This window comes from Pogoniulus pusillus, chromosome 23, assembly GCF_015220805.1.
Source record: "Pogoniulus pusillus isolate bPogPus1 chromosome 23, bPogPus1.pri, whole genome shotgun sequence".
Taxonomy (NCBI): Eukaryota; Metazoa; Chordata; class Aves; order Piciformes; family Lybiidae; genus Pogoniulus; species Pogoniulus pusillus.
The window spans coordinates 14670973-14693640 of NC_087286.1; the positions used below are offsets into that span (position 1 = coordinate 14670973).

Sequence of the window (22668 nt, forward strand, 5' to 3'; positions counted from 1 at the left end):
TGGGTGAGGTTCTTTTGTAAGGTGTAGTGAGATTTCATGCCTGTAGGAAACTCCAAGTAAGAATATACTTGAAAGACTGCAGAACTGAAGTAGTCCTAGAATTGAAGTGAAAAAATGGACTTGCTAAAGTAAAAAATACCTCTTGAAGGTGTAAATCATAGTATTATAGAATGAACTTAGCCATTTGATGGCTGTTCCCTTCATCTCCATTGTAATGCCTCAAAGAAAGAGGAGAATCTGTGCGTGGTTCCAGCAGGATTGTAACACTGAAGGCCAGAGGACAGTGCTCAAAGTGCTGAAGTGCTTGGCTTTCAACTGGTCCAGAGCTCAGCTAGGTGTTCAGTCTGTGGGTGAGCTGTGGGTGAGAAGTGATAAAAAGCTGTTTTATGCCTCTTGTCAGGGCCTGTTCTTGATAGTCTGTTTTGGGCTGGGCAGTAGTGGTTGCTGTTCAGGTCACCAAGGGGACAGAGCCTCTGCCTTGCTCCCCCTCTGCTTGTCTCCCTCCAGTTTTGTCTTGGCCATTTCTACTCCTGCTGGGACATTCTGCCCATGGATGTGGAGAACTGATAGAGGTGGTCAGGAAGGAACTGAAAAGTGTATTGTAGGGTGGTAACTTGCTGGTTTCTGTACCTTCACAGCAGTCTGACCTGAAATGCATGACAACTTAAATACTTTGTGATGCTGAAATCTTAGCACAGAGCTCTCAGGATGAGATACCAGGAAAGAGCATTGTAAGCACACTCTCTTTCTAAAGATAAAGACAAAATGAATGTGGACTTGTGAGCATGGAAAAAAGCCTCTTAAGGGTGCTGTGTAATTGCAGATGTCAAAGACAAACTTAAATGGCCAAAACATAGTAGTTACAATGAAAATGGATCTGCTGCCCAGAATGTTATTTGCTTGACCTGTTGTTTCTGATGGATTTTAAAGGCTTTCCTTGATGAAGTACAAGAGAGTGAGTTTGTCGTGGGTTGACTTAGTTCCTCAGGATAGGATTTATTAGATTTGATCTTAAGCTTTTGAGCTGTCAGTTCAGAATGTATCAAACATAGTGCTGAGGAGGCAGCAGGCTGTGCTTGGCTGGAGACTTTGCACCTCTACACATTAGTTTAGCTCCAGTGATTTCAAGGTCCCTCTACTGCTCCTTTCCCCTCCTTGCTCTCCTTACTCATCTTTCTGTACTGAGTGTGTTGTGGCACTGCGTAGCAGGCAGCCTAGGTGGATTCCTGATAAATTAAAGCTGAGTGGACACTTCTAACCTCATGTGCAGTCTACTCTTCCCTGGTATGAACAGTTATGTTGGTGATAGCTTAAAGTTTTGGCCTCATTTTTAAAGGGAAACTTTTTTTCTGGCATAATTTTGTCAGGACATTTATGTGGTGAATGAAGAAGTACAAGCTGGATGCTAGGAGGAAGTTCTTCGTGGAGAAAGTGATTGGCATTTGAATGGGCTGCCCAGGGAGGTGGTGGAGTCACTGTCCTGGAGGTGTTCAAGAAAAGACTGGGTGAGGCACTTAGTGCCATGGTCTAGTTGATTGGACAGGGCTGGGTGCTATGTTGGACTGGATGATCTTGGAGGTCTCTTCCAACCTGGTTGATTTTGTGATTCTTGTAAAACATTATATAAGTGGAGCTGCTTACTCTTCTTCAAGATGCAGTATTCAAACACCAAGACCTTAAACCTAGTGAGGAATCACCTCTCTCCACGAGCTGGTCACACACCTAATCAGGACAGTAGTATTTGTGCAAGGCAATCATTAATTCAGGGGAAGCTCACATGCTGATTGTGGTTCCAGATGAGCAATTTTTCTAGTTTTCAGAGCTTTGGTACTGTCTTTTGGCCTGCAGATAACACCTAGCATAGAACAAAAACCTGATTCCCTAAAAAAATTTTCAGTATTTGAGCAAAAAAAATTAGTAGAGCTGGTGTATGCTTTTCTACATAGCTGGTGTATGCTTTTCTACATAGCTGGTGTATGCTTTTCTACATAGCTGGTGTATGCTTTTCTACATAGCTGGTGTATGCTTTTCTACATAGCTGGTGTATGCTTTTCTACATAGCTGGTGTATGCTTTTCTACATAGCTGGTGTATGCTTTTCTACATAGCTGGTGTATGCTTTTCTACATGTAGAGCTGTTGCACTGATTCTGTATTGACTGACAGCACAGACACAATCTGGTCTTCAGGATCTTGTTCTTTATTATATGGTGTGCTCTAAGTATAGTAACTCCATAATTTAACAGCAAATCATACAAAGAAAACCTGCCCCTTAATAAGGATGAAAGCTTTGTTTTAAGCTGATACAGTATGCATTAACTTTTTTTTCTAAGTGGGTATGTGCTAATTAACCCAGATTGAGTGTTGCTTGTAAATCTTCAGTAAGCAGGGTTGTAAAAAGCTGAGTGCTTTAAAAAAGTACTTTTCTGTTTTGGTATTGTATGTGTGTGTGTTTAGTGAGAATGCATTTAGGGTTAAAAAAACCCAAATAATTGCAAGGCAGACAATAACTTAATGCTATCTGTTGGAATTTTATAGGAATCATCATCTGCTTCCAAGGCTGCCTTTCCTGAAAACGAGTCCTCTCCTTCTTCACCAAAGCATCAAGCCACAGTCAGTATGCAAAGCGTTGAAATAGATAAGTAAATGCTGTAGAAACCAGGCTATTCATAGGTAGAGAACTGAGGGTAAGCCTGCTTATTATTGGGAAAAAATAATGGGATAAAGCTGTTTGAAGGCTTTGCATTTTAAAAGGAATGCACTGCATCCAGCTGCACTCTCGGAAATAAATGTAGATGTGTTTGGTTTCAGTAGGGCTTAGCGATAGGAGATTGGGTTAAAAGTTCACTGCGGGATAAAGTCATGGAGTCATAGAATGGTTTGGGTTGGAAGGCACCTCCACAGGTCATCCAGACCAACCTTCCTGCAGTCATCAGGGGCATCCTCCACTAGGATCAGGTTATACAGTTATATACCTAAAGGTTCCTCAAGTGGTCCTAAACCTGATCTTCCCTCACTGCCACAGGGGTTGGACTAGATGACCTTTGGAGGTCCCTTCCAGCCCAAACCGTTCTATGATTCTAATTTCCACGCTAAAGCAGATGTTGTTTATTAAGCAAGTGTAGCTGATAGCCATACACAAAAGCAATTATTGCTGCATGCATTGGAATTTCTTTAAACATATCTCAGACCTTAAATAATTTCAATTTTATTTTTGTAGAAGAACTCACTGCTGCTTGAGATGATTAGAGAGCAATCTGTATTTTCTTTAGCTGTCCTCTAGGATTGAAGTGTTACAAAGAGAGCTGGTCAATTTTATGGTATTGGTCCCTGTTTATCAGTTCCTTTTCCCTGATTACATACATTTTCCCTTTAGTACCCCCTCGTGTTGCTGATAAGTAGGGCTTATTTTTCTGCAGAATTCTTCTTTGGAGCCTACAGAAAAGCTGCAGAGGCATTTTTTGTAAGGGTATCTAGCAACAGGACAAGGGGGGCGATGGTTTGAAGCTGAGGGAGAGCAGGGTTAGACTGGATCTTAGGATGAAATTCTCCAGTACAAGGGTGGTGACACTGTGGAATAGGCTGCCCAGAGTGGTTGTGGATATGCCCTCCCTGGGGGTGTTTAAGACCTTGAGCAACTGAGTCTAGTAGAGAGGCATGCTTGCCCACGGGTTGAAGTAGAGGTGTCTTCCACCCTAAGTCATTTTGAGACATCCCAGTGATGTTCCACTGTGGGTAACTTATTAAAACCCAATTGTGGTTGGGAAGCAGTTGCTTAGGCAGCTGTGGAAGATGCTGCTAGGCCATTCCACTCATTGAAGCCAGAGGTCTGCCAGAATGGTGCAGTGCATAGGACTGGTAGTGGTGCTCTGCATAGATCTCAAGTCAGCCATCTAACGAATCGAAGGGGAGGGATGTGACTCATTTCTTCTACTGAATTCCCAGTTTTGGAATATAGTGTGTCTGTCACTGGCTTGAGCAAGCACTCCAGCCAGTGGAGATAATGAAGTGAGTAGGATGTGCAGTTCCCACTGGACTGAAAGAACATCTCAACCAGCAGCTAAACACTGCTTGTCCTTGACAATATGTCTGTCTTTTTCTATTTTATGTGCTGTGCTTGAAATATGTAGGTAAAAAATGGTTAAGGTTTCATAAAAACCAGTTCTGTGCCTTTGGTGAGAGGATTGTCACAGTTTGCCAGCACAAAGTTTATCTGTGATACTGAATCCTGCAGTTCTGATCCATTTAAATTTGAGATTCAAAGGAGAATGCTGGAGAGGAGATATCATCTGCTTTCATTGGATCTAAAATTGAGGGCACTTTTTTGTTATGATAAAACTGATTTGGATCCTTTCCCTTGTTGATTGTTTCAACAAATAGCTTAGTTCTTAGATTAGGAGCTGTTAAAAGCTGCTGCTGAAAAGGAATTGATTAAAAAAACAATTTGCCATTGCTCTAGTGCCGTTCACTGATAGGACACAGCTGGAGTGACAGGAGAAAATGATGGAACTGTGCCTTCTCTTGACAGTCACAGATGGTGTCAGTTGGTGGTTTTCCTTTCTATCCTGGAGTATTTTCTCAGGCATTCCTCTGTATTTTATTAGTTTTGCACAGAAACTACAAATACTCATTCAAAACAGCTGAAACTGGCCAATACCTTTCTTGGTCAGCAGTGTTCTTTTTCTACCATTCACTGATCTCCAGATTTTTAGAGGCACAGCAATATAAATGATTTTTATCAACAAGACATAACTAAGTAGTTCAAAATTCTGATATTTTGCTTGGAGGAAGGGGGGGAAAAAAAAGGACATCAAAGAAACATTTCACTCATCAGGTTTTGAAATGAATATGTTAATGTTTTTATGCATTTCCACCACAGTTTAAAGCATGCAGCTCTGCTGAAATAACCTGGAAGTATTTTGTCAGAGAGTTTAGGCTGTTTGTCAGCCACCTCCTGTTTTTTTTCAGTAAAGGACAAAGTAAAATGTGCTGTTAAACAAATCATGGCAAATTAATGTTTCAAACTTCCACTGTCTTAATGCCACAGATGATTTAGTTATTCATTCAAAGAAACTAGGCCTCGATGAAGGAAGGCTTCTTACCCTCTGAATGGTAAATGAGTAGGGTCCCAGAGGAATGCTGATTTTTGCTGATCTCTGCATGTTTAAATACACTTAAGACAGTTTCTTGAAGTTGTAACGTGGGCAGAGATGGTTCATTGCCAAGCATTGATTATTTGGGGGATTGAATTCAGTGAAATGATGGCTGTGGAAGCAGATGTCCTTTTCTGTTTGTCATGGCTTGCTCTCTCTTACAGGGTCAAGAGAAGTATGGCTTGCTGAATGTGACAAAAATCACAGAGAATGGGAAGAAAGTTCGGTAAGTCCTGGGCTTGTAGAATTACCTGGGCATAAGGGATCTGACTTCTGTAGTAGGACAGCATATGGGGTTTTGCAGCTTCCTATTTGTCATCTGAATTTGCCTTAGAGGTTTTCCTGCAGGGCACAGTGCTTCCTTATCCCAAAGTTTGTGTTCCTCCTCCCAGCGAGCTAAAGATACTGAACTGGAGCACTGCCTGATGAGAAGAGGCTGAGGGACCTGGGGCTCTTTAGCCTGGAGAAAACTGAGAGGGGAGCTAATAAATGTCTCTAAATGTCTGAGGGCTGGGTGTCAGGAGTGTGGGGACAGGCTCTGCTCGCTTGCTCTCTGTGATAGGACAGCGATCAATGAATATAAGCTGCAGCACAGGAGGTTCCACCTCAACACAAGAGGGAACTTCTTCACTGTAAGGGTCCCAGAGCACTGGCACAGGCCTCCCAGAGAGGTTGTGGGGTCTCCTTCTCTGGAGCCTTTCAAGCTCTGTCTGGATGTGTTTCTCTGACCTGAGCTAGATTGTATGGTCCTGCTCTGGCAGGTGGGTTGGACTCGATCTTTTTGGGTCCCTTCCATCCCGCAGCATCCTATGATCCTGAGACTTTAGAGGGCCACACAGGGCAGTGATTTCATGAAGCTGTACTGATGAGAAACACCTTTTAAAAATTGGATTGAGCTGCTATTTACTTAGGAGAAAATCTGCCTTGTTCCTTGGCTAGAGCTGGTGTAAGAGGAGCTTTCAGACTTCATCTCCTTCAGTTTCCAAGGAGTGCACATGTCAAATACTCCCTAATTCTTTCATTCTGCTTGTGAAGGGCTTGAAGCAGAACATATCACCCAATGGTGGTCTCCCTGTAGGTGACGAATGACCTAATTTCAAGCTTTCCTTCCATGCCTCACAGGCAGGCATTTACATTATAAACCATAACATATAATCAAACAATGCTCTCTGACTTACATTTTTGGTGCTTTGCAAAGAGTCAGTGTTAAATACTGCACAAACGTGGCACATCCTCAGATGTCATTTAGGTTTACTTTTAAAAAGGTAAAAGTAAAAAAGGTTAATTTTGATCATTTAATCTTTCAGTTGTATCTAGTTCAGATATCTATCAGACTGGGAATGTAATAGTCTCGATAGACTTAGAATTCAATAGTCAGCACCCAGATGATGTTTGAGACACTCTGACCCAGTCCAGTGCAGCTGGGCAGCACATATGTCCACCCTTGGTGTGGTTCTACTGAGCTGCTGCCAAGAGCTTGGTAGGAGAGGGTAACCAGTGGCTCACATAAACTGCTACTGGTGTGAGATGCTCTCACCATTTATGTTGGGTCATTTGGAAGCATTGGTCTGTATTACTGCACTGCTGTGCAGAAAGATGCAACATGGCCATCTTGTCACTTTGAGAGCTGTTGGATAATGATTCCTCTTTGGGCAATAGGAGTGGCTTACAGGGGTTTGTCAAGACTTTTCTTTCTTTAACCTCAGGAGGACCTCACCTTGAGTTCTGTGTCCAGTTCTGGGCCCCTCAATTTAAGAAAGATGCTGAGGTGCTTGAACGTGTCCAGAGAAGGGCACCAAGGCTGGTGAGGGGGCTGAAGCACAGCTCTGTGAGGAGAGGCTGAGGGAGCTGGGGGTGTGCAGCCTGCAGAAGGGGAGGCTCAGGGCAGACCTTATTGTTCTCTACAACTACCTGAAGGGAGGTTGTGGCCAAGTGGGGATCAGTCTCTTCTCCCAGGCACCCAGTAACAGAACAAGAGGACACACCAGGGCAGGTTCAGGCTGGCTGTTAGGAAGAAGTTCTTGGCAAAAAGAGTGATTGGCATTGGAGTTGGCTGCCTGGGGAGGTGGTGGAGTCACCTTCCCTAGAGGTATTTTAAAGGAGACTGGATGAGGCACTTAGTGCCATGGTTCAGTTAATTAGGAGGTACTGGGTGATCGGTTGGACTCGATTATCTCGAAGGTCTTTCCCACCCTGGTTAAGAGTGTGATTCTGTGAGGACAGGTACTCGGGCATAAGAGCAAATACTCCAACAGCTGAAACAACTCATTTATTCTTTCCCTGCATTTTTCTTTAATGGCTAGTGAATATTTTATTGCCAGTGTAAATGAGCTTGTTAAATAAACGTGGGACACTTGCATCCCAGTTAGATGTGATCAATCAGTTTCCAAATTATGCAGTGCTTTGGCATAATTTACTCAGTACACAGCAGGCTGAGCATTCCAGATTAGCCCCTTTGAAATTGTAATTGTGTGCTGGTGAACTGCTTCCACTGCTAATTAACTTTTGTTTGATTTAGACTTTGATGGTCAGGCTGGGACTGTTAACATAAGTTCCCTTCTACAAATATGATAGCAATTAGGACCGAACTGATGGCACTAATGACGCTATATGTGTGGTTAAATATATTAACATAGAGGTCAGCTGGGCACTAGTGATCGACAGATTAAATATCCTCCTTCAAAATCAATTTGTCTTATGTTTGTTTACAAATATTTACAGAAAGAACTGGATGTCATCATGGGCAGTGTTGCAAGGTTCATCTCTGCTGTTCACTAAAACCCAAGGAAGTGGAACTGGCTGGGTAAGCTCAGGAACAACCCCCACCGCACAACAAATTAAAGACCTCTTGTTTTTATTGCTTATATACCAAAATGCATGTATAATTTAGAGAAATTAAGTGTGAGTTAGTAGGAAAAATAGTTTAGTGTGACTACTGTAATGTAGAATGAGATGAAAGCCAGTTGTGCTTTCTTACATTTCAGGCTTTTGGGCCAGGCCAAGTCTTTTTGTCTTCCTTACTAATGTGTTTGTCTAAACAGTTTGTTTTAACATTCTTGGACAATTTTTTTCCCCTCAAACTTCAGGTAATTTTGAATGTGACACGTGATAAAATAGGCTGTTGTTTGCTTGTTGACCTGGACTATTTGAATAATGTAACACTGTTGTCACATCATTTAGTTTTTGCTTTGCTGGGTTCCATATTTTGATTTATATCTGCATAGTGCATGACAAATTTTTGTTGTCTGATGAAGATCTAGAGAGAAACATCACAGTAAATATGATGATTACTCAATTTTTATATCACTCCTAGTTTAATAGCTTTATAATTAAACTGGCTATATTTATTCAGCTGCATTCCTATATTAATAGGTACAGAGAAGAAAATTCATATTTATATTATGTATTCAGCTGCATTCCTATATTAATAGGTACAGAAAAGAATCTTTATCTTGGCTTTCTTACCTACTTTTGGAGGTGTTACATCTCCTACAATAACTGAAGAGAGGTCAGATTCAGTATTTGTTATTCCAGAGTATTATATGGCTTCCAGCCAAACTGCATCTCAGAGATACATGCTGTCTTGCTGTGCTTTGCTCACCTGCTGCTGCACTTCTTTTTGAGTAGTGAATTGTATGGGCAATGCTCTTCTAAAGCATCAAGTTCTTTGCAGAGCTGTAAACATTCCCCACCTCCCCCTGTTTGTTGCTGTAGAAGGAGTGGTTGTAAAAAAAAGAGTGAGGGGGTAATAGAGAACAGAAAAAGTTGCAGTGGTTAAGCAGAAGGAAAAGAGAAGGGAAGGAAAAGGAATAAAAGGTAAAGGTCAAAGGCATGGGCTAAGGTCAATAACTCTGCCTAGCAGGAAGTGGATTTGGTGAATTCTGCAGTTTACTTTTTATAGCAAAGGATCCAAAAAGTGCTTTAATTTTACAGCTATAAATATCCATGTTTGGAAAGTAAGATGTTTCACCTGAGTAAAACTAATCAAGTTTCAAACCTCTGATTTTTATCTACTAAAACTCTCAATCCAAATGTAGCTGTAGATCAACCCCCCGTTATTTTGACTGTGTGCTGATATCATTAATACAGAGGGTGTTAAATGAAGATCCTGTTTGTGAGTGTATGGCACTGTTAGGAGACAATGTGTGCCCCAGTGAATACCCATAAAAGATAATCATGCAGCTTTGCTTATTCATCTCTTATGATCTCTAAGGTCCCTTCCAACCTAAGCCATGCTGTGTGTGCTTCTGCTGCTTAAGGATACTAAAGTTGATCTACACCTTCCAGACAGAGTCATTTGGTGGGGATATAAATTCTTCTGATAATTTAAGTGGAGCAAAAGTGTCACAGTCACACTACTTCTGTGCAACAGAGTATAGGCACTGTCAAGTATTGGAGTAGGGGTGGCAAAACAAATATCAACAGTGAATAAAGTGAAGCTGGAGATAAAGAGTGAGACCCTAAGGATGTTGTGTTCTATACCTGCATACTCAGAGCTGGCTTTGTGAATAGGTAATTAAATGTTCAGCACACACTCTTTTTTTGCTCTCTGCAGGAAATTCTTGTGGGGGCTGTTAAAAATCCTGCCTCACCTCTCAAACTTTGATCTATGTCAGTATTTGAAAGGTGTGAAGCCAAGTCTAACAGTTTGACCTAAGAATTTCTTCTTTGCCATATGAAAAGAGTATTTGTTTAGCATTTGTCTGGTGATTGATATAACCATATTTCTGGGTTTTTTTGTGCATTGTTCTGTGACCTCATCACTTCTCTTCCTTTTTCTCATCAAGTCATTTTGCCAAGGGAGCTCAATCCCTGAGCTCTTGCTCTCGCTGCTTTCTTCTTGGAAAAATGTTCTCAGCCGTCGACCTGCTGTCACCTATGTAAACTCTACCCAAGTTTCAGCTGTCACTGTATGTGTTCTTGTTGCATGCCTCTTGTCACTCAGGCTATTTGCCACTAACCTTGAAAGCAGATGTGATTTTTTTCCAAGGTTTAAGTTTTGTCACTCCATATAACACCACGTGTGTCCTGTTTGCTGTTCTCTGACAGCCATCTGAGGCGCCACTTAACACAAGTGCCTTGCAGTAATCTTGTAATTGTTCTAATGGAACAAAGCCAGGAAGACTACCTGGCTTCATCAGTGCCAGTTTGCCTATTTGAACCACTTGACTAATAAACAGCATGATACAGTCAGTTTCTTAACAGAGATTTAAATCTAATTCTTTCTAACACAACTAATTAAGGACATTTGTAAAGTGCCTATGATGCCTTTTGATACAATGATGTACATGTTGTTTGTTGGTTCTGCTATAATTGGGGTTACCTCAAAAGGTAAATGTTACCTAGAAAGAGCTGAAAGAAAAGAGCTCGAGGATGTCCTTTCTGCCACCTACAGAAATGTGGTGTAAATTTGTAGGGCTTTCTGTATAAAACCAATCTAAGCATTTGTAGTTAGTCCTGTTTGAAGTGTGGATGCCAAGCATAGCAATGTTGCTTATCAGAAACTAATATGTTGGTAGCTTGTGGCTCAAGGTGGATGAGGAGGAATTTAGATTATGATTACTAGGGTAATTGGGTTGTATAATTGGGGTTTAATTTTGCTTTCTCAGCACTCAGCAAATGAATGCTTTCATGGAAAAACTGAATATGGTGAAGATGCTAAAAGGAATGTTTTGATAATTTGAGTTCTTCAGGATTTAAAAATATTGGTGATAAGGTTTTGCTGTCTGGGCTTGTTTGCTGGAGTGGAGAGTGCAGTGTGATTGGAGTTTAGGGTTCCCAAGACTTCTGGCATGACCATTTTGACAGTACCTTAACTTTTATTTTTCCTGGAAGGGGAGAAACTCTAGGCTTATTCCATTCACCTCATGCTAAAAATGGCACAACTGCCTTTTCTTTGCCCACTTCATTGCTACGTGTGTGGAAGCCTGGGACAGATAATCTCTGTGCTTTTGTATCCTTTAAAATGCTGCTTCCCCTAAGGAAGTCTGGATTTTTCACAGAAGTGTCAATTTTCAGCTGTTGAAAGGAGGTGTCTCCTCTGGTGTGAACGACTTGTAGTGGCTACTGCCAAATTTTATCAATGGGGCTTCATAAAACACAGCAAATGTCAGCTGCTTAGGATTCATCTGCCAGCCCTCCGCAGGAGCTGTGCATCCTCCGTGTCAAGCACAGTGGTGCTGAACCACAAGTGGGTAAACTTCTCAAACATCCAAGAAGTAAATGCTCTCCAGGATTCATCTGGACAAACTCTTGTTCACTGTGTGTTGTACCACTGTAATTACAGCCAAGGGTGCTCTGTGTACCTTAATGTAGTTTATCAGGGTTGCACAGCTGGTTATGTAGGAGCTCACAAAGACTCTTTGGAGTGCAAATACTTCTATCAAAATCTGGCTTCAAAAAGCTTCCATCGTTTTCTTACGACAAAGGATATGTATGTATTTTATTATTTATTAAAGCTAGAAGTTCTGAGGCTTCACTACCAGCCACAAAGGAGTATCTGTCTCCTTGGCTCTATTCCTGCAGCCCAAGACTTGGAGGTAAAGTCAACCCAACTCATCAGGAAAAGAATTATGAGAGTGGCAGGTGTCTTTTGTCTTCCTGATCTGTTTCCAAAGAATGCTTGAATATATCACAATACAGCCTACATAACTTGTCCTGTGGAGGCTTCTGAGACTTGGAGACAACTCTTGAAAAGGCCTTCTCTTAGTTGTGTCAGCACACACCTCAAGGCAGCCCATAAGCTGTGCAGCATCCACTGTGTCTAAAACAAAAACCATCCCCGTCTTTGAGAAAAGCAGAGGTTACCTGTGCCGTCTAACTAGCATAGCACATCCCGAGACTCTGGCTTTTCTCCCTAGGAAAAGCTGTCAGAAGTGACTCTTCACATTTAGGACAGCTGGCAGCCCTGTGTATAGACCTCTCCCTCCTCTGTCTCTCACTGCTGCCCTTTCCAAACTTCCCTAGCAGCTTAAAAGCAAAATCTGATAGCAGTGAGATGTCTGCTCAGTAAGAGCCCAGCTTCTCTGGTCGAGGGCTGAGCTGGTACCAGCACAGTCTGTTTGGAGATTTATGTCTAGGTGGCAGCAGATACTTAAAGAAAAGGCTTTCAACAAAGACCTACTTGCTTCAGGAGGGTTTGGTTGCCCTTTGCTAACATTTGTATGCAGAGCGTCTGAGCTGCCCTGTGCAGGACTAACTTCTGGAAGCTTTCAGGGAGGGAAGTGCCTGCTGGCATCTTGTTTTCACATGCCCAGCAGCAGAAAAGAACCTTGGCAAGAAAGCTCAGAGGAGAGCTAGCGTGTAAAATTTCCTGGAATAAAGAAATGAAGTTTGTGATGAGTATATAATATATTGGTATATCAGAGGAGCTCGGAGGAGAAGCTTGGATTATTTGCATGGGTTTCCCCATCCTTGGATCCCAAGGAGCAGTTTGGGCACTGCTTGGGTGAAGGATTGGGAGACTTCTTTCTTCCCCGCTGAGAAATTAATCTTCTGGTTTTTTTGGCTTGTTCTGTGCTTCCCTGAAATGCTGAATTAAGTCAGGCCAAAAAAGAGTGCAAAGATGTTTGAGGTAGTACTGCAGTCTGTCAGGTAGGGAGTTCATCAGACTGATACTTTATTGGAGGGCTTTTCTTTTGGTCCAACCAGCAGTGACTGTTCTCGTGGTGTTCACTGATGGCCTGTAGCACAGGTCATCACCCCCTTTGCTTTGCAGCATCATCTGGGCAGTGTTTTTAATGAATTCCCTCCAGTCCTGCAGAGGACTTTGGCATTAGTCTCTTGCTCTCTCCAGTGTGAAACTACAAATTGGTTTTACTTTATTATTGTTTTTTCAATTCTGGGTTTATTCCAATGTGCAGCAAGATGCATCAAGTGTGTGTGGCTGGGGAGATTTGGTAGCTGCTGCATAGCCACCCACAATTGCAAGAGCCGTAACGGTCCAGAGGTTGTTCCTGTGGAGTGCCTCTTCTCCAAAGCTCTGTTATAATTAACAAGAACTGTTCTTGGATGAGGTATCTGAGAATTCAGTTAGGAAATGGTTTGGGTTTTTTCTTTTTTTCCAAGTACTAGTTGGCATTGGATGAATTAGAACTATTCCTCTCGTCTGATATTTCACAAGTGAAATTAAGAAGATGCTACTTTCCATTCAACACTGAATTGCCCTTAGGACTCAGGGCAAGGCAGATTTTTCCAGTGGTAAACAGCCCCTCTAAAACACAATTAGCATTAATTAACATCCATGCTGGGGATTTAATCAAAAGCAGTGGATTAGTTCTGTTTGCTGCACAATTTTTTTTTCTCCCCTTGGATATGGCTGTTCTGGTACTTGTGTTCACAGCACAGAGCTTGTCCTGGGGCTTGTGAACCCCAGAGCTGTCACACAAGCAGCCTTCACACATCAAAGGCTTCAGAAGAAATGAAAAAAAAGAACCCCACTGGTGGAGCAGATGCCAGGAGCTGCCCGCAGTAGTACAGCATTGAATTTCTAAGCTGCATCCAAGTGACTTACAGATTCCCTTGTCCTGTGTTTTCACTTTGTAGAATCATAGAATTGTCAGGGCTAGAAGGGACCCCAAGCATCATCTAGCTCCAACCCCCCTGCCAGGCAACCTACACTAGATCAGATAGTTCAGAGCCAGCCTGGCCTTAAAAACCTGCAGAGATGAGGCTTCTACCACTTCCTTGGGCAACCTGTTTTGGTGTCTCACCACCCTCATAGTGAAGAACTTCTTCCTAACATCCAACCTGAATCTACCTACTTCTAGTTTTGCTCTGTTCCCCCTAGTCCTATCACTATCACTTGTTAGAGTTTCTTGCCTCTCTGGGTCACTGAGTTGGTTCCCTTGAGGAATTATATTTCAAAGCTATGTGGGGTAGGCTTAAATCCTAGTAAAAGCACTTCATTTAAATCAAAACTTGCAATACCTAATATAAATGTAAAAGTAGTAGGTAAAATGTAGCTCCCTGATGTTTTCCTCCAAGCTCTTTGAAGGGTCAGAAGCTTTCTTTTTTTGATCACTTCAGTTAGTCACAGTTTATATAGTAGCTGGACAGTGAAATTGAGCTCTGTTTGCTTGCTAGGATGTGCTCTACTATTGGAATGATGGAAAAAGAACAACATAATATGAAAAGCATTGTTGGAAAGAGATATATTATATGTGTACACCCCAAATATCTATTTATATGTATGCACACACAAAATGTCTGCTACAGAAGTGCTCTTTGAGTGCAGGAGGGATGAGAGTCTTACCTAGCAAAGCTGCTATTTCTGGTTTGATTTTTGGCTTTATGTTACACCTATTGATTCCCTGACAGAATGGAGTTTGGGGGTTGTTGTTATTATTTGGTTGGTTTGTTTTTCTCTCAGTTACTTATTAGCTAATCTTGATTAAAACCATCGTGACCAAGTCAAGCTACAGCCCAATGCTCTGTAGACTTGTACAGTTTGTGATAGGGAAAAGCTCTGCTGGAATCTGGCTGACCTGTGGAGTTGTAAGGGATTTAGGCTGAGCAGCTTTTAAGAAGCATGACTATAGGGTGGTTTCTGTGTGGGTTTTGTTTGGTGTTTGTTTTCCTGCTGTCATGCCTGTTGATTTGTGGTTAAGTTACATAGATTCCAACTGATGTACCTTACGTTAAGAGGCTTGCAAGGCTGTACCTTTTAGGAGTTTCTTTGATCTTGAGTTTGTCATCATTGTTCTTTTTTTTTTCCAGAAGTTTGGTGTCAATCAGTCTAAGCCAGAATTTACAGTGGATCTCAAAGGGGCATTGATTGACTGGGCCTCAAAGGACAAATCCAGCAAAAAGAATGTTATTGAGGTGAATTTCTTTATTTCAATGCAGGATTGTGTGTCATTTAGTGACCGAAGAGATTTTCTTTAACCTTACAGTAATACAACTGTTGTTTTCTCCCTGCTCAGAAGTTGATGTATCCTAAGATGAATCTGGGATAGCAGATTCATAGCAGCCTTCCGGTAGCTGAAGGGGTCCTAAAAGATGGCTGCAGAGGGACTGTTTGCAAAGGTCTGCAGGGATAGAACAAAGGGCAATGGTTTGAAATGAGAGAAGAGCAGATTTAGATGGGATGTAAGGAACAAGTTCTGCACCATGAAGGTGATGGAACACTGGAGCAGGTTGCCCAGAGAGGCAGTTCATAGAATCAACGAGGTAGGAATTGACCTCCAAGATCACCCAGTCCAACCTAGCACCCAGCCCTAGCCAATCAACTAGATAATGGCACTAAGTTGAGGCCCCATCCCTGGAGATACTTAAAGTGAGGCTTGCCAAGGCTCTGAGCAACGTGATCTAGTGGAGGATGTCCCTGCTGTCTGCAGGGGGGTTGGACTGGATGAACTTGGGAAGTCCCTTCTGACCCAACCCATTCTATGATTTTTACCTGCAAGAAATGTCCATTTTTAATGTCTGTATGGGATATGCTTTTGAGTTTTATGCAGATTTACTTACTGTTTTCACTGATGCAGTGTTCTTGAGAGGCTATACATGAACTGAAAGTTAGGCCGGGGAGATGTGGAGTTTGATTTAGGTCATTTCTGATTTGTAGTATGTTTATCAATTCTGATTCTATTTGTTTGTATTTCTTTAAAGCTAAAAACCCGCCAAGGAATTGAGCTCTTAATTCAATCTGATAACGACAGCTTTATTAATGAATGGTATAAAGTTCTTAATTATACCATCAACAATCAGGTATGTATTTGATTTGTGTTCTCAGAGCAATGCTACTTAGCAAAAGAACTGATGCAATGACTCCCTCTCTTTCACATCTTCGTTTGTTGTTTCTTTTTGCACATGGGCTGGAGGTTAAGGATATGGCAGCTCCTGGTGGTGACAAGGGAAATAAAATTAACAGTAGCAAAGGAAGAAGGATCCTCTACTGCATTAAGAACCAGGAGATGTAGGCTGACTTCCAGATCAGAAGTGAGCTTCCTTCTCTGACCAAATACTTGTTCTGTCTCAGTGACCTGAAAGGTTGTGACAGAGTGGGAGTAAAGGAGGGAGGACAGCCAAGGGAGTGCTTCATAACATACATTAATCAGCATTTGATACTGCCATTCACTTAAGTCTGCACTAAAGTGGAAATTAAAAGCCCTGGCAAAATCCTGTGTTATCTCTTATCAGACAGTATAATGCCAGCTATGTAATCAGCAGAAAAGCGATCAAGCATTGGCTCTTGATATTGCCAAACAAGATTTGCTGGGTTTGAATTCAGAAGAAGTTGGAGGTTGTCTTGGAGAAAATCTTCCTCTCTTATCAAGTTGACTTTGTGTTTATTCTTAATTTTCAAAGGTACAGGCCTGGCTGCTGCCCAAAAGCTGCATTTATATTGCTTTCAAGTTATGTAGCCTTCATTTCTTTCAGCTCTGATAGTGTTTCCCTCCCCTATGTGTTTTTCCACCCAAACACAGCAGGCTAAGATGAATGGTTAATTTCTCAGTGCTTATGCTTTAGACTGTATCTTCAGCTCTCCCCTGCCATGAAAATGTCACAAGCCTTAATAACCAGGTTCAGTCTCTCCCCTCTCCTGTCTGCCTTGTGCAGCACAGCTGAGGCCACTTCTTCCCTGCTTAAATAAGACTGAAGATGGAAAAGCTGAGATGTGCTGGGATGCCAGAGAGCTGTTATATGTTAGGCTGAGGAAGTGGGTAGTGGAATAGGCTCATGCATGTAGCGTAGGTATGAGGCTGCAGGTTGGCTGCCTCCACACTGCAACATCATCTGTGTACAATGAGAACTTGCCAAGAGTGCAACAACACAGGGCGAGAATTTTAGGTGCTGGTGTGTTTACTTTTCCAGAGTGGATGTTTTGACAGTGGGGGGGAATTTTTGCAACTGGCAGTTCAATTTTCTCTTGAGAAGACTTTAGTCACAGAGATCAGAAATATGATCAATGCTCTAGAAATGATTTTTAGGCTCTGTCAAGCAGGTGCTTCTGTAGCAGACTGTGAAATACCTGATGTTTGTCTACTGGGTTTAAAAATTACCTGGCATGTTTCTGTTGTTTATCAGTTGATGTGTTTTAAGTGTCATCAAAGGTTGGTTGTACTTTCTTCAGTGTCCAGCACAAATTGATTTGGTTTTATGAACTCTGCCACTGAGAGTGGTATCATCTCTGAAGATATTTTTAGCACCTGAAGTTCAGGAAATAACCAACTGAATATCACTGCAGGGGAAAAAATGTGTACTATAGAACTGTCTAGAGGAAATGCATTTGTTAATGCTGTATTCTATGACTTGGCAAACTGATCACTGTGTGCCTTCTTAAATCTAATAGGTAGCAGAATCTGATGAAACATTAGAAGATGATATACCAGATTCCCCCGGGGTGGAAAAGCAAGACAAAGAAAAAGAGAAAGAGAATAAAGACTCGAAGAAACTTCGTTGTGAGTTGAAGAACTTGCATTAATTGATTTTTGCAATGCCAATTTTTTTCCCTTTCATCTTTTGTGCTATGTGTAAACAAAGAAATCAAAAAGACAGCTGGAAATTAAACTACTCAGGTTTCAAAGCAGGCTTTTATATAGTTCATTCCGCACCTCGGAGCGAGTTAGTAGATCATCTTCCATGTATTATTAATCATACTTAAAGAAAAAAAATACCAGTATCTTCAGCTCCTGCTGTATGACACATGGAGAAAATAGGCAGTGGTGAAAGGGCTTATTTTCAAGGAGTTGTCAGCTGCACAGAAGTAATTGGATGCTGGGTTTTTTTCTGACTTGATAATTGGTTTGGAATAAGAATTCCGTTGTCTGATAGCACATGCAAAAGTGATCTGTTTTGCACGGGGTTTGTCTGTGGTTCAGTATCTGTGAATCACACAATCACAGAATGTCAGGGGCTGGAAGCTCATCCAGTCCAACCCCCTTGCCAGAGCAGGATCACCTATACCAGACCACACAGGAACACATCCAAGCAGGTTTTGAATATCTCCAGGCAGGGAGACTCCACAACCTCCCTGGGCAGCCTGTTTGAGTGTTGTCACCCTCACAGTGAAAAAAATCCTCCTCATTTTTACATGAAACTTCCTGTGCCTCAGCTTCCACCCATTGCCCCTTGTCCTGGCATTGGGCATCACCCAGCAGAGCCTGGCTCCAGCCTCCTGGCACTCACCTTTACATCTTTATGACCACTGATAGAGGTCACCTGTCAGTCTCCTCTTCTCCAAGCAGCACACTCCCAGCTCCCTCAGTCTCTCCTCATAAGAGACATGTTTCATTCCCTTCACCATCTTTGTGGCTCTGCGCTGGACTCTCTCAAGCAGTTCTGTGTCCCTCTTGAACTGGACACAGTACTGCAGATGTGGCCTCACCAGTGCAGAGCAGAGGAGCAATGTTTGCACTGTTGAACTGTGATTTGGCTAGATTGCCAATGATGCTGTGCTGGCTCATTGTAGAGGAGCTAAACATTTTTTAACTGCACTTTCAGCATTTCAGAGCTAAATTTCTTTTAGCCACAGAGATGCAGAGAAATATATTAATTGGGCAGCCTGATTATTTGTTTTTCTCCTGTCTTTTACTTCTGGGGCTTATATATAATACAGAAGAAAGTATTTCTATTTCTTTAAAAATATGTAACTTAAATCCACATTTCAAAACCAGTCCTGCCTTTCATTATGTCATGAATTCCATATTGAAGCTACCAGTTAGGTAATTTCAGAAGGCAAACCAAGATTTGTTCTGGTGGAAGATGTCCCTGCCTATGAAGGGGGGTTGGAACTAGATGATCTTTGAGGTCCCTTCCAACCTAGACCATGCTGAGAGTTTGGAAAATGGATGCTATTGGCCAGGATTTCTGAACAGTTAAAGAATAAAATGTGGATGCACTGCAAATTTGCATTACCTTAAATGCTACTTTCAGCATTTTCTTTTCCTGTTGGTTCCGTGGCAGATCAATGCAGCTTTGGTTCTGTGGCTGTTCAGACTAAACCATGCATTCTTCTTTTCAGCTGTGAAAGCACCCAGCAATATAGACTCCACGGATCAGAAGAAGACCAAAACGAAGCTGAAGAAGTTTCTTACGCGGCGTCCTACGTTGCAAGCTGTCCGTGAGAAAGGCTACATTAAGGGTAAATGAACCTTTTTAAAACAGGAAATAGTTTGAAAGGCTGAATCTAGGAGTCAGTGTGTAAAATGGGATTGAACTGGTCTAGCTTTAGAGACAAACACATGTATAGAGGTGGTTTAACAAAAGTGTTGGATGTGTCCTGGAATTGGTTTTCCTCCTTCCGAGTGCTACCGCTAGCCACTAAGCTTCATGGAGGATGTCCTCTCCTTGTAATACTGCAGAGAACACTGGAGGCCCAGGAGCCTGTTTGGACTTGGAGTGTTTTTTAGCTGGAGAATCCATTTAGTCTGCTCTCCTGAGCTGGAAGCCTGATAGCTGATGAATGTTTGTGCATATAAGGGAAAGAAAAGTCCTTTGGGTACAAAGCTTAGTGCATGTGCTCATCTGTTTCACAAAGGTGTTTTAGTCTGAGTGGAACCAGACAATCATGTGCCATCTCATAAGAAACTATTTGGGGAAACCAGGAGGAGGCTAAAGGAATCTTAGCTTAAATCTATTTTTTTCCTAACCTTTTTGAATGTATAAGGTTTTTTAATTGTTTCACAATGAGTCTTACATATATTATTCTTGAACTTATGAAAGAATTGATTTGCATTTGTCACACTTGTAGAATCTTCTGAGTGAACAGTATTTGCACTGGATTAAGTTAATGTGTTTGTGTAAATTACTGACTTGGTGCTCACTGTAAAACTTGATTTATTTATTTGTATGCTTTAGCAGGACTTGTAGGTGGTGCTCTACTAGGGTCAAAATAGCATATGGGTAGGCAAATACCAGAACAAATCCTACTGTGATTTGCCTAACTGCATACTGGAACAGGTGTGCTTCTGTTGCATGTGGCTTTTGATATATTTGTGTATCTACAAATATAATTGAACTGTGAAGTATGGAGGTTTTTGTCTGGGACAAGGAGGCATTCTTCCCAGACTTCGATGTTCTGCAGCTTAGTATTCATGTCATGGCTCAGTGACCTAACTTCTGACATTAGCAACAGTGACTGCTAAGCCAAGTTTAATTTGTACCCACGCGTGCTGATGATTGGATGATTTTTAATAAAGGCATTAAGGAATGAAGAGTTTGTTTTTATTTAAAAGCATGGTGTCAATTTCCAAAGCTGGGTCTGTGCTGTGCAGTTTTACATCTATGAATGACAAATATAGAAGTCTTTGCTTAAAAGCCCAGTGCACTTTTTTTGGTGGCTGCTACAGAACAAGCTTAAAAGCAAATGAAGAACTTGGCAAGCTCAGTAGGAGCAGAAAAAAATAATAATGAAAAGTTGTACAGAAAACCTGCCCTTGAAACAGCATGCACTAAGCAGAGGAGAGACTGTGCTGATGTTTTCTTACATGGAGAAATAAAAGGACAGAAGTTGCTTTAAGATGAACCGAAAAAAATGTAATTCCTGTACCTGTGGATGTTGTTGAAATCAGAGGCAATTGTGGCAAATCACTTTGTTACATGCTGGCTTCTGCTACCTAATCTGCATCACTTGACCTGCTACAGCTGCATGCTAGCCTGGCTTTCTACTGCACGGGCTTCTTCAACCCCTTGCCACTGCTTCTGCTTCTGTAGCTGGCTGTGTGTATATAGCAAGCAGCAGGACTGAGGTCTTCGGAGTCGCCAGCCTTACACACACAAAACTCGTGCCGTTCTGTGCCAGGTTTCATACTGTGTGTTTGGTTTGTTGTGCTGTTTGGATTTCCCAAAGCAGCAGGCAGCAAAGTGCTGTTAATGAATCTACCTGGAAAATGGACTAGATGCTGTGCATGATGCAAATGCAGGAGCAGCTTCTCTCTTGCAGGAGCTCTGAAGTAAGGTCTCCTAGGTACTGCAAAGGTGGCCACTTGCAGACCTTGGTGAACAGATTCAGAACAACCCCAGAAACTTGTTTCCCTTTAAGAGTGTGCGCTTTGCTTCTCTGTCTCCAGACCCTGTTTCAGACTCAGGCACTTGAAGAAGGGATGCTGTTTGCTATTTGAAAACCCTGGGAATGGGTCTGAGAGAGACGTTGGTGATAACATAATCAGAACAAGAGGAGTTAACATGGTGCTAGAGACCACTGAGACATGGCAACAATCTGTTCTCTGCCAGGCTGATTTTCATGTTTACTCCAGTTTGTGATAAAAAACACTCCCCTGGGATTATCTAGTTTTAAAAACAAGACTCCTCATTATCCCTGCCCATAAATACCTGTGTTTAAATTCCAGCATTGTAGCCAGGCTGCCTGTGCATAGCCATACTTGAATCTGTTCAGAGCTCTGTGATGTAAAGGTCTGTCATTTACAAATCCATCTCAGAACTTAAACCAGTTAGAAGTTAAAGACCCTCCATTAAAGCAGATGCATATATAATGCTATATTAAACAGTAGGTACAATGAAAGATGAGATTTTGCATCTTCCCTGAAGCTTTCCCTTTGGTTAAAGTTTATTGTCTGGGCCTAGATTTTTAACAGAGATTACAGTCAGTGTATTTTGCTCTCAGAACAGGACATTTGAATCCATTCAGTTTCTCATTACAGTAATGGCTTGCACAGGTATCTCCTGTTAGATTAACAGTTACTTTAGTAGCAAAAGTGCCTTTCTCAGAGAATCACCTTTCTGTAACTGCTGCCACTCTTCCTTCCTTGGGGCTTTTTCCTGCTTGGAGCTGCTGAGCACTCTTTCCAAAGCTTTCCTATTTTCACTCTAATAACTGCAGCATTTGTATCCACTGATCTTTGCCCTTTGTAGAGGTTTGTTTTAACCTGAACTAGTTCTGTCACTTGAGTCTTGTTCCACTGTAAATCAGTCTCTTTACTTGGTTCCAGATCAAGTGTTTGGTTCCAATCTCACCAGCTTGTGTCAACGAGAAAACGGCACGGTGCCAAAGTTCGTGAAGCTGTGCATTGAGCATGTTGAGGAACATGGTATGGTTGAAGTTTTTGGTTTCTGAATCTCTCTTGCTCACCACACTATCTAATTTAATCCTTAAAATGCTGTAGGTTTCTCTGGGGAAAACAATCTGCAACTTGTACCTGTACTTAGCAGTGAGGTTTTGGGAGAGGGGAGGAAGAGGTGGGATCTGAAATGGTGGGAGAAAAGGAAACTTTATATCTCATCTGCTCCAGTGTATTTGATGCTGAGAAGGCGAGGGAGGGAATATAAGGAAGCTCTGTCCATCAAAGTTGTTTTCAGATGAAAGGTGAGAGACTGTCAAAACCCAGCTATTAGTTTTTAGAGGGTTTAAAAATGCTAACAATCAATTATATTAAAAGTTCCTTGAAACAAACTTCTAGGAAAAAAGTTGTGTTCCTGCTCTGTGCCAGTTGCACCAACTGTGCTGGGAAATTGTCTGCAGTCCTGGAGATGATTAGTGCCCACCCAGTGACTCAATTTCTGTTTGAGTTCATGGAGAATAACTCTCACCTACCTAATAACTGAGAAAACTACATGCTT

The 22668-nt window shown here is 41.8% G+C and overlaps 1 protein-coding gene across 5 annotated transcripts in view; it reads left to right on the plus strand.

The window, feature by feature from the left end:
- Positions 1 to 22668, plus strand: part of ARHGAP12 (Rho GTPase activating protein 12) — a 75185-nt gene that overhangs the window by 45927 nt on the left and 6590 nt on the right. For 3 of the 5 annotated variants that reach the window (XM_064162629.1, XM_064162631.1, XM_064162632.1), the window contains 8 exons: positions 2537 to 2611; positions 5316 to 5377; positions 7873 to 7954; positions 14869 to 14973; positions 15760 to 15858; positions 17444 to 17552; positions 19115 to 19234; positions 22041 to 22139. In XM_064162629.1, coding sequence (XP_064018699.1) covers positions 2537 to 2611; positions 5316 to 5377; positions 7873 to 7954; positions 14869 to 14973; positions 15760 to 15858; positions 17444 to 17552; positions 19115 to 19234; positions 22041 to 22139 — 751 coding nt within the window. The remainder of the gene's footprint in view (positions 1 to 2536; positions 2612 to 5315; positions 5378 to 7872; positions 7955 to 14868; positions 14974 to 15759; positions 15859 to 17443; positions 17553 to 19114; positions 19235 to 22040; positions 22140 to 22668) is intronic. The other 2 variants (XM_064162630.1, XM_064162633.1) reach the window with 1 other exon arrangement.